Source organism: Odocoileus virginianus, chromosome 7, assembly GCF_023699985.2.
Source record: "Odocoileus virginianus isolate 20LAN1187 ecotype Illinois chromosome 7, Ovbor_1.2, whole genome shotgun sequence".
Taxonomy (NCBI): domain Eukaryota; kingdom Metazoa; phylum Chordata; class Mammalia; order Artiodactyla; family Cervidae; genus Odocoileus; species Odocoileus virginianus.
The window spans coordinates 84,958,965-84,971,218 of NC_069680.1; the positions used below are offsets into that span (position 1 = coordinate 84,958,965).

Consider the following 12,254-nt stretch of genomic DNA (forward strand, 5'->3'; position numbering starts at 1 on the left):
GACGTAGGGCCACCCTAAATCTGGGATGGATCTCATCATGAAATCCTTAACTCCATAACACTACAGAGATGCTTTTCCAGAGAAGGTGACATTCACAGATTCCTGACATTAGTTCATGGTCATATCTGTTTGAAGACCATGATTCAACCCACTGCAAAGACAGCTAGGTTTGCATATTCTTGATGGGCGTGTGAACACAGGCTAGGATGTAGCCATATCTCCTTTGATCCTAGGTCAACTTTCCAGTTCTTACAGTATCCAAGTACTGGGGCAATGGGAATTCTTAGAGGCAGACAAGAAATGGATTCTTCTGGCCCTTGCAGCCAGAGCTCCCAAGCTGGCCAGCCAGGGAGCTTCCAAAGACTGGTTTTCTTTACCGGTGTAGGGTACTACAGTGAGCCAGACAAATATTAGTATTTTCTGTGTGTGCCATGATATGAAGAAGGCTGGAGAACAGTGCTGTGAAATACAGTACTGCCTTTGGGGAATTTAACTGACATTAAGCATCTAGATACCCTTATTTCCTAAAATGTCTTGGTCTTTAGTTTCCTCTTATATTCACTTGTGTTCATCCTTCTGGAATAGAGTTTTGTTTTTTCTAATAGAAAGGACAAAAAAAGTTGTCATTGGATGAGTCTGTATCTCCCTGTCTCTTAATCATAGAACACGTACAGCAGTCTTTTTCTTTCTGCTCTAGAGAATCCCCTTTCACTGTGGTTGGCTTTTCTCAGGAGCCTCAGCTCGTTTTACCTTTTGATGTGGACCTTTTTGTTTATTTGTTTACTCTGGGCTGTGCTGCGCCTTTGTTGCTGCGAGGGCTTTTCTCTGGTAGTGGTGAGTGCGGCTGCCCTCTGGTTGCAGTGTGTGGGCTTCTCATTGCTGTGGCCTCTCCTGTTGCCGAGAGCGTAGGCTTCAGGAATGGTGGTGCGCTGGCTTAGTTGCCCTGCGACATGTGGAATCTTCCTGGACCAGGGACTGAACCTGCGTCCCCTGCATTGGATTCTTAACCACTGAACTACCAGGGAAGTCCTCATTTTACATTTTGGACTTCCTCATCTTAATGAAATTTTTTAGCTCTTCTTGGTGTTCTGCCCTTTTTTCCTTTCTAAAATTTATCTTCTGAAGATGTAAATGTGTCTGGCTAAGGAGACAGTATATGAACACAATGAAAATACAAATGTCCATAAAAAGACTTTAGAATGTTGATATTGCAACATATAAATAACTGCAAATTAATATAGTGCTAGTCATTATGGCATATCCTGGGTATAAGGCATGCCAGGCAAAGGCCAGTTCTTTGGAGTAATTAGGACACATAATGCTATGCTAAGAGTTTGCAGAACATGGAAAAATGTACACGTTGTGACCCTTGCTCTCTGAAAACTTACAAGTCACCATCGGACAGTCAAACAGACATGGAATCAGCGAAAGTACATGATAAAATAATGGTGGCTTCCATTGACCAATCACAGGAACAGCTGGTCATGTTTGAAGTATTCTGTTTTTTTTCCTGTTTCCCTTTTATTTCTCCATTTATGTGGCTCCCCCCACTAGTCGATTCTCCATGTGAGTTCCTGTTGCCCTCTGTTGTCTGAAGTACTCTTGAGAACACAAGAGGTACTGGCAAGTAAGTGACCTTTTCCCAGAATTTAGGTTGTGCCATCAAAAATGATCCAACTACACAGTGTATTGAAACAGATATTCTTGGGTGTGATGTGGTGATTTATAATAAGAAATACTACATTAAACATTTGCTTCTGTTTCTGACATAGAACTCCTAAAACCCTTAGAATTTCTTCAAAGATGAGAGCAATAAAGGTGTCTTTTGTGTTAGTGAAGTGACTTGGAAAGCATCCTTGAGTGGGAATTAGTTGCCAGGAGAACCAACCTTGTGATTAGAGGATTGGATCGTTCAGTCCTACCCCCTGACCTCTGGAGAGGGCAGATGTACTCAATTATGCCTGTGTGAGGAAACCTCTGAAACTCCACAGGGGATGGGGTTTGGTTTGGAGAGCTTCTGGGTTGGTGAGCATGTGGAGGTGCTGTGAGAGTGGGGCCCTGAGAGGGGATGCGGGGTCCTCTCTGCTTCCCACTTGCCTTGCCCTCTGCATCTCCTCCATCGGCCTGTCCCCGAGTTACGACCTTTTAAAATAAACTGGTGAGCTAGGAAGTAAACGGGTTTCTTGAGTTCTGTGAACTGCTCAAGCAAATTAGTTGAACACAAGGAGGGGGTCAGGAGAACTTGCAGTCTGTAGGTGGTGGGTCAGACGTGCTACAGGTAACAGTCTGGGCTTGCAGCTGGTCTGAAGTGGGGATGGTGTTGTCGGGCTGAGCCCTTTGCCTGTAGAATCTGTGTTGTCTCCGGTACATAGTGTCAGAATTGCATCGAGCTGTGAACACCCAGCTGTGTGTTCTGTGTGTGGGTTCTGATCTACAGTACACTGCTGTATCGTACACTGGCTCCCACGTGTGAGGCAGCCTTCTCCCCTACATTGGAGTTGGTGATCAGAACCCCTTTTAATGGACTCGTTTGGGAACTTGGCCACCATTTTTATATTTAACCCATTCCAGATATCTGACCCAAAAATGAACTTCCTGATCGTGTCCCGTTTGTAAAGCCCTGACTACAGAAGTAATTTGACAAGAAATAGTAGGTCAGAGGTCACCTTTACATTGATTCGTTCATTGATTTATTCTGTAAGTAATTGGGTGCCTACTATTTGCCAGACCCAGGAGATGCCACAGTAAACAAGATAATAGTCCTCTGCTTTCATGGAGTATATTGTTTATTAGTACAGTCAGGCAAACCCTGCATAAATTAATAATATACTTTAAAAGTGTTATAAGTACTCTGAAGGAAAGATACAAGGTCCTGAGAGTAACAGGCAGAACCTCCATTGGAGCAAGTGGTTGGAAGTGTCCGAGGAGGTGACTCTAGGCTCACACTGTGTTGAAGGGTGCCACGGATGGGAGAGAGGAGAGCAGTGTAGGCAGAAGATGGCCCTGCTGCTGTCCTGAGCTGTCTAGAGGCTGCAAGTTTCTAGGAGCTGGGAGACTAGCAGGAGGAGGACAGAGGGGAGAAGGCGTGAGCTGTTAGAGACACAGGCTGGGGCCAGTCACACCAGGCCCCAGAGACTTGGGGCCTTCGGATTTAAAGTGCATGAAGAACCACATGGAAGAATTTAAGCAGGGGCATGAAGTGACCTGATTTATATTTTGAAAAGATTGCTGTGTCCTCTGCATGGTAAATGGATTATAGGTAAAGCAGTAGCCAGAGGCATGAGGGGACAGGGTGAGGTGTTTACTACAGAGTCCAGGTTCAAAACAGGTTGGCTTGGACTTGGATTTGAGAGTGGAGTGGATGAGCCCACTCTTTAATGAGTGCAAGGCTACCTGTGAGGAAGAAAGTTCCTATGCTCAGAGGAAAGGGTCAGATGTAGCTTAAATGATCCAAGTGTTATTCGGCCATCAGGGCTGTGTCTGACAAGCCTATTTCTCCACCCTTAACATGGGTCCATCTCGTGAAACTTAGCTGCCTCTGTGGCCTCTGTAGAAAAGAGACAAGAAAGACATAGTAAAAACAATAAAGGAGTGCCCCATGGATTGGAAGGGACGCATGGATCCTTGGGCATGGGTTGTGGTGCACGTACACTACTTGTGAACATGTGATGCTTTGCCGAGTAAAGATTGGCCAGTATATCCTGAAAGCTTACTGTGTATATTTGTTGCTCAGTCATGTCGAACTCATTGCAGTCCCATGACTGTAGCCCACCAGGCTCCTCTGTCCATGGGATTCTCCAGGCAAGAACACTGGAATGGGTAGCCATTCCCTTCTCCAGGGGATCCTCATGACCCAGGGATTGAACCCAGGTCTCCCACATTGCAGGAGATTCTTTACCATCTAAGTCCCCAGGGAAGCCCCATTTCCTGAGTGGTTGATGTGTACTAAAAGTGATTACTTATGTTCCTTAACCAGTTGAATATTTCATTGAATCTTCACAGTTCATGTGACCTGTCTTCATTTTGCAGAGGAGATTGATGCCTAGAGAGATTTAATGATTTGCTTGCATATAAACAGTCACCCCACCATCCCATATATGCAACTCCAATACCCCAGAGCTTTGGAAAGCACAAGTTTAGGTGTTTGGGTTTTTTTTTTTTGTAAGTTTGGTACAGATTTATTTGGCAGCAAAACCTGACCTGAACTGACGTGAGGCTTAAGAGTTATTTTTGTTGGTTACATTTGACATAAGCATTTATAGGCATTGCTGCAAAAATGTGAATGTGCTTAATTATGAGTTGCTGTCTTAGACCCCACTGGAAATGGTACACAATATTCCATTGTGTACCATTGAATGGGAAAGACTATAGAGATCTCTTCAAGAAAGTTAGAGATACAGAGGGAATGTTTCATGCAAAGATGGGCAAAATAAAGGACAGAAATGTAAACAGTATTCAGTATATTCACAGTATTTCCTTCTGAATTCTCTTAGGATTCCAGATGAAGGATTGTGGATGTGAAAAAAGTGCTGAAGTTCTGACCCCAGGCTTTCTGGCTTAAAAGCTGTCTGCCTAACTACGACACCAGTGAGAGGAGCGTAGGTTAGTTAGGCTGTTTGTCCCTTGAGGAACATGCGTGTACTGTGCCAGAAGTGGCATTAGCCCTAAAGACATTCTGTCCCATCATTGCCCCCGCTTCTCACTGCCCCCACAGTCTCTGTAGTGTCCCAGCCTGCGTGCACGCTCAGTCGCTTCAGTCGTGTCTGACTCTTTGCAACCTCGTGGACGGTAGCCTGCCAAGCTCTTCTGTTCACGGGAATCTCCAGGCAAGAATACTGGATTGGGTTGCCATGCCCTCCTCTAGGGGATTTTCCTGACCCAGGGGTCAAACCCGAGTCTGCTCTGTCTCCTGCATTGCAGGAGGATTCTTTTTCTGCTGAGCCACCTGGGAAGCCTGCAGTATTCCAGGGCTACCCTTGAGCATCACCCTTCAGCTGTACCAAGTCCCCTGCTGTTTAGTGGATCCAGTCAGATAGTTATTAGGAAGAAACTAATCTAGTTGAAATAATAATTTTTTGAATTAATGTGTTTATTTTAATTGGAGGCTAATTACTTTACAATATTGTGGTGGTATTTGCCGTACATCGACATGAATCAGCCGTGGGTGTACACGTGTCCCCCATCCTGAACCCCCCCCCACCTCCCTCCCCACCCCATCCCTCAGGGTGTCCCAGTGCACTGGCTTTGAGTGCCCTGTTTCATGCACCCAACGTGGACTGGTGATTGATTTCACTTGTGCCAATATACATGTTTCAGTGCTGTTCTCTCAAATCATCCCACCCTTGCCTTCTCCCCAAGAGTCCAAAAGTCTTTTTTATATCTGTGTCTCTTTTACTGTCTCGCATATAGGGTCGTTGTTATTATCTTTCTAAATTCCATATATTTGCGTTAATATACAGTATTGGTGTTTTTCTTTCTGACTTACTTCACTCTGTATAATATGCTCCAGTTTCATCCACCTCATTAGAACTTTTTTTAATAGCTGTCTTCTTTTTTTAATAGCTGAGTAATATTCCCTTCTGTATATGTACCACAGTTTTCTTATCCATTCATCTGCTGATAGGCATCTGGGTTGCTTCCATGTCCTGGCTATTGTAAACAGTGCTGCGATGAACATTGGGGTGCACGTGTCTCTTTCAGTTCTGGTTTCCTTGGTGTGTATGCCCAGCAGTGGGATTGCTGGGTTGTATGGCAGTTCAATTTCCAATTTTGTAAGGAATCTCCACACTGTTCCCCATAGTGGTTGTACTAGTTTGCATTCTCAGCAACAGTGTAAGAGGATTCCCTTTTCTCCACATCCTCTCCAGCATTTATTGTTTGTAGACTTTTGGATAGCAGCCATTCTGACCGGCGTGAAATGGTACCTCATTTTGGTTTTGATTTGCATTTCTCTGATCATGAGTGATGTTGAGCATCTTTTCATGTGTTTGTTTGCCATCTGTATGTCTTCTTTGGAGAAATGTCTGTTTAGTTCTTTGGCCCATTTTTTGATTGGGTCGTTTATTTTTCTGGTATTGAGCTGCCTGAACTGCTTGTATATTTTTGAGATTAATTCTTTGTCAGTTGCTTCATTTGCAATGATTTTCTCCCATTCTGAAGGCTGTCTTTTCACCTTTCTTATAGTTTACTTCATTGTGCCAAAGCTTTTAAGTGTAATTAGGTCCCATTTGCTTATTTTTGCTTTTGTTTCCATTACTCTGGGAGGTGGGTCATAGAGGATCTTGCTGTGATTTATGTCAGATAGTGTTTGCCTGTGTTTTCCTCTAGGAGTTTTATAGTTTCAGGTCTTACATTTAGATCTTTAGTCCATTTTGAGTTTATTTTTGTGTATGGTGTTAGAAAGTGTTCTAGTTTCATTCTTTTGCAAGTGGTTGACCAGTCTTTTAATGCTCAGGACTGTGTTCCTGCTTTGCTGGAGAATTAGCATGGTATGTCTTACTCTGGAACTTGTTGGGTGTTGGGTGGAGCTTGGTTTCAGTGTGGGTGTGGAGGCTTTTGGGTGAGCTCTGGTCTATTAATGTTCCCTGGAATCAGCAGTTCTCTGATGTTCTCAAGTTTTGGAGATAAGCCTCCTGCCTCTGGCTTTCAGTCTTATTCTTACAGTAGCCTGAACACTTCTCCATCCATACAGCACTGATGATAAAACATCTGGGTTAATGGTGAAACAGTTCTCCACAGTGAGGGACACCCAGAGAGGTTCACAGAGTTACACGGAGAAGAGAAGAGGGAGGAGGGAGATAGAGGTGACCAGGAGGAGAAGAGGGGAAGTCAAAAGGAGAGAGACAGATCCAGCCAGTAATCAGTTCCCTATGTGCTCACCACATCTGGAACACCCAGAGAGGTTCACGGAGTTACATAGAGAAGAGAAGAGGGACGAAGAAGATAGAGGTGACCAGGAGGAGAAGAGGGGAAGTCAAAAGGAGAGAGACAGATCCAGCCAGTAATCAGTTCCCTAAGTGTTCTCCACAGCTGAGAACAGCTAGAGAGATTCACAGAGTGAAGTAGAGAAGGGAATGGGGAGGGAGGAGGTAGAGGTGGCCTGGGGGAGAAAAGGGAAAGTCAAAAGGGGAGAGAGCAATCAAGCCAGTAATCACACCCCTAAGAGAAAATGGATACTGAACATTAGATTCTTAAAGGTACAAAATTGATAACAAATACCAAAAAGCAAAGATTAAAAACCTAGAGTAGAGGTTACATTCTTTAAAATGCAATATTAAAAATACAAAACAAAATCAATCATAAAAATTATAAAAAATCTATATATGAAATTTGCTTTAAAAATAGGGTCTTTTTTTGCAAGGTAATAGTAGGTTATAAAAATGGAAATTAAAGGACTGATAAAGAACTTAAAAAAATTAAAAAGTGATAATAATAAAAATATATCTAGGAATTTCTCTGGAGCTGTTGTGGGCAGTGTGGGGTCAGTTCAGTTTCAGATAGCTCCTTGTTCCACCTTGAGAAGACTCAAGGTCTATAGGCCCCCTCGATGCTTAGTCAGTGTTAACTACAGGGTTTTAATCTGTCGCACCTGTCACTTCCAGAGTGGTTCCCTGCTCTTTGTTTATTTTGGCTTCTTCTGCAAGTCTCTTCAGTGTCTAATTTCCACCCTGACACAAGGGGGCAAAGATGGTCACTTACTGAGGCTCACGTGTTCACTTGTGTTGTGGGGAGGGAGCGACACTGCAAACAAATATCACTGACACGTGTGGGGAGTGCTCGCGGTGCATGGACCACACTGGGCTTGCCCCTGCTCGCGGTGGGTGTGGTTTCCCGGTCTGCACTGCTCAGGCTCCAGGGTGCTCTGCAGGGGCGCTGTCCAAAGCGAGCCCTGTGTTTCGTGCATTTCCTAGGTCTGAGCAGCTCAGGTTCAGGTTCTCGGGTACTCCACGGGGGCACAGACTTGGTTGGGCCTGCGTTTTGTGCCCTTCCCAGGTCCGAGCAGCTCAGGCACCAGCTGCGTGGCCAGCGCACTGTCCCCGGTGGGCCCTGCATCTTACTCACCTTCCGGGTCCCAGCCCCTCGGTTCCCCGGGTGCACTGTGGGAGCGCCGTCTCAGGTGTGCCGTGTGTCCCCTGGGGAGCTGGCCTCAGGCTGCGACCCTCCTGGCAGGTGTCAACCATCCAGGAGCCCAGGAACACTTGGTTAGCAACTGGGAGCCTGCTCACAGTTTGGTGGAGGACGCTGGTCTCTGGGGCTGAGATTGGAGTAGGCCTTTGCCTTCCGGCTCTGGCTGTTCCCCGCCTGCCTCTCTGCCTCCTGCGGCGGGGGAGGGGCCTGTATGCAGCCGGCCAGCTCTCCTTTGGTATTCACTCAATCCTTTGCTTTGTAAGCTGATCAGGCTTGCATTAGAGCCTTTCTCGGGAAAGTTATCTCAGGTTAGCTCCCTCAGATTGTCCTCGGCATTCAGGTCCAGTCCTTACCCTAAGCACACACACCTCCCTGTCCAGCCCCTGCTTGCTGGTGGCCAACGTGAGCGTTTGGGCTACTTCTCAGCTGGCAGTTGCAGTTAGGCGCATATTCTGTGGGTTTTTTTTTCCTCCCGGTTATGTTGCCCTCTGAGTTTCCAAAACTCCCCACAGACCCACCTGTGAGAGGGTTTCCTACAGTTTAGAAATTTCTCCTCCTTCGCAACTCCCTCCCCAAGACAGGTCTCTCTTTCATTTATATTTTGTCCTACCTCCTCCTTTCAAAGAGATGGACTGCCTTTCTGGGTGCCTGGTGTCCTCCGCTAGCATTCAGAAGTTGTTTTGTGGAAGTTGCTTAGAGTTCAAATGATCTTTCGATGAATTTGTGGGAGAGAAAGTGGTCTCCCTGTCCTATTCTTCCATCATCTTGGGAACGCCCCCCCCCCCCAAATAATAATTTACACTCAAGAAGACATGAAGAAAATTCTCAGTATTCTCAGAACTGCTGGCATATTAAAGAGAGAGTGTTTATTTACCCAACTCTTCTCTAATTGGAGAAAGATTGGACAATGTAACTAATGGAATAAAAATCTCACCAGTGCAGGAGAAAATACTTTTGGTCAGCCCATCAGAAAGATCACTGAGCCTGGTAACCTGCCTGCCTTCCCCCTCCACCTGCACATTCCCCCCAAGCTGCTCCTCCTTTTTTTTTTTTTTTAATTAACATGGACCAGTTTTAAAGTTTTTATTGAATTTGTTGCTTCCATTTTATGTTCTGAGTTTTTGGAGTCAAGGGTAAGGGATCTTAGTTTCCTTAGGTCCCTGACCAAGGATTAAACTTGCAGCCCTTGCATTGAAAGGCAAAGTCTTAACTGCACTGCCCAGGGAAGTCTCAGCTCCTTTTTATAGCTTGCTGTCTTCTTCATAACCTCACATACAAGTTCTCAGAATCTCCAAATGTTTCTCTGTCTTGTGTGTGGGACAGTGAGGCTTTATCAGTGAGCATAGGAGAGACAATGGTTCTGTAACAAGTAGCCCCTACACCTCAGTGGTTTAAAGGCAGAAGTTAATTTTGTTCTCACGTCATGTGTTCATCGGGATTGTCAGGGCAGAATGCCGTGGTCCACACCATGCTAATCTAGGGACCCAGGGTGATAGGGGCTCCAGCATTTGCTGAAGAAGGTAAGTCAGTAAAGGCTCTTAAAGGTTCTCTGTGGAAGGGATGTGCTTCCTTCTGCTCACATGTCTTTGGCTAAAACAAGTCAAGTCAGCATGCCTAACTCCAGGTATGGAGCAAAGCCCAGTTCTCCTGTGAGCCTAGAGGTGGAGGAAGGCTGAGTATGGCTTGCAGACAGTGGGGCCTCCTACCACAGTGAGGATGAGGCAAAGAAAATAAGGGAGACCGCCGATTAACGTGCTAAAGTCGTTTTAAAGCTAAAAATAGAAATGAAAGTTAAGGCAGTGGTGGGGTCATGCTAATAAACTCAGCATCAAAAATAATTAGCCAAGAATTTTTTCCCAGATGTTTGTTTTTACTGTGAAGAAGGATCTGTTACCGAACCAGGTCCACTTGCTCAACGTGCAGCAAGCCGGACACTGAGTTCCTGTGATCTACAATTTATTCACCAGGTAGCCAAGCGAGGAGATGGGAGCACAAGTCTCCGTCTGCCTCTCAAAAGTGAGGGGCGTTGGGGTCTTCATGGGATAAGCACAATGATCTTAGGCGTGGGGAGAGGTTATTAGAGGAAGGGGGAAAGGTGAGGTGATCAGTGTTCTATGCAGGTGTGTCTGGGTTATAGGCTTCAGTGTGTTCAAAATTGAGGTGCTCAACTTGATCTGAGGGTTGAGTTTTCTGCACCTGACCCCAAAAGGCCCTTCCTTGGGCCCTGTGCAGGCCCAGTTGAGGGCTGGTGATCCCAGCCAGCCTTAGCCACCTCTCACAGGGCAGGAGCTGACACTACGTACATGTAGAACAGCTGGGCTATGAGAAGCTGGGAGATATGCAGTTAAAGAGAGGAAAAAGGGAAGAATGAATAAAGTGAGCCTATTCCGTTAAGGCAGGTGAACAGCAGAGGGGTTTTAACAAGCCAGTCCCCTGTCCATTGCTCTGCAAGACAGCTGCATCCTGCACAGGCCCCGCCCTGTGGAGCCAGAGCCCAGAACCGCTTTTCGAGATGCCGCCTGGCTAGGATGGCCTGAGATTGAATAGTGACTGCTGTCCTTAGCCAGATTGACAAGAGAGTTCCTTAAAGTCTCAAACTTCTGGTTAATTCCATTGATTGGTAACTGTAACCAGGGGGTATATTGATGTAAAGACTCACATATCTTGATGGCATTTGCAGTATCATTATTTTCTACTGGGAATTATGAATCCCCATCTCCATCATTTCTAGATTTCTGATGTTCCTTAAAGAAATTTGTTCCTTTATGCCTTTTTTCCTTCCTTCCTTCCTTCCTTTCTCCCTTTCCTTCCCCTCCATCCCCCTCTTCCTCCCTTTCCCTCATGGCTTGTGGGATCTTAATTCCTCAACCAGAGATTGAACCCCCGGCCACAGCAGTGAAAGCGCCAAGTTCTGAGTCCTGAGAATTATTTAAATATGACTTTTTACCCTCTAAAATCCTTGCTCGGCAGTTATCCTTTTCTAAACCCCTCACTATGCGGAGCTTCCCACAGACACTGCATGAGATACAGATGTTGGTCTCTCCCTTACTCCTCTTTTTTCTTAGTTTCTCATCAATCCTATCTTAAACTTTGAAACCTTAAATTTATTTTCTCAAATTTTCTTCTGTTTGCTGTTAATTAGGCTTTTGTGCAACAAGCATATGTTATTGTTTGTTATCTAGGCATCTGGGCCAGTTTCACAGCTTTTATAAACATGACTCGTCTCTAGGTGGATGGATACTTAAGGGACAGATGACCTTAATAATTTTTTTTTTTCCTTTTCAGACCAAAACTAAAGACCAAAACCATCTTGATAAAGATGTGGATATACAAGAATTTAACTTAGAAAAGGTAGGTGTTTTGAAATTAATTTTTTCACCTTTTAATACCAAAAATGCTTGTGTTTCTATGTTGTCCAATGGTCAGGGAATGGTGACGCAGGGCACACTGCATTTACTTGGTTGAACATTGTGCAGATGTTTAAAACATGCTGGTTTTATGATTACAGTGTCCATGATATAGTGGTAGGAAAAGCAGGGATGTGTGTGTTCTGTGGTTGTAACTTGTTTTTTTAAAAATGTGTGTGTGGGGGGGTGGTCCTAAGATGTTGGAGGAATAGAATGGGGTGATCACTTTCTCCCCACAAATTCATTGAAAGATCATTTGAACGCTGAGCAAATACTACAAAACAACTTCTGAATGCTGGCAGAGGACACCAGGCACCCAGAAAGGCAGCCCATTGTCTTCAAAAGGAGGTAGAACAAAAGATAAAAGATAAAAAGAGAGACTAAATAGCTAGGGACAGAGACCCATCCTGGGGAGGCAGTCATAAAAGAGGAGACGTTTCCAAACACCAGTAAACCCTCTCACCGCGGGTCTGTAGGGAGTTTTGGAATCTCAGAAGGCAACATAACCAGGAGGAAAAATAAATAAATAAAACTCGAACAGATTATGTGCCTAACCACAACTCCCAGCGGAGAAGTAGCCCAGACGCTCCTGTCTGCCACCAGCAAGCAGGGGCTGACTAGGGAGGCGCCAGCTGCATTGCTGGCCTGAATGCCCTAAGGGCAATCTGAGGTAGCTAACTTGAGACAGCAGCCCAAACTGTGGGATAGCCAGAGAGGAAA

At 45.1% G+C, this 12,254-nt stretch overlaps 1 protein-coding gene across 2 annotated transcripts in view; it reads left to right on the forward strand.

Annotated features, from left to right (window-relative positions):
* FSAF1 (40S small subunit processome assembly factor 1) overlaps window positions 1–12,254 on the forward strand; it is a 53,927-nt gene that overhangs the window by 29,203 nt on the left and 12,470 nt on the right. For both annotated transcript variants that reach the window (XM_070471099.1, XM_020911675.2), the window contains exon 3: window positions 11,413–11,478. In XM_070471099.1, the coding sequence (XP_070327200.1) occupies window positions 11,413–11,478 (66 nt within the window). The remainder of the gene's footprint in view (window positions 1–11,412; window positions 11,479–12,254) is intronic.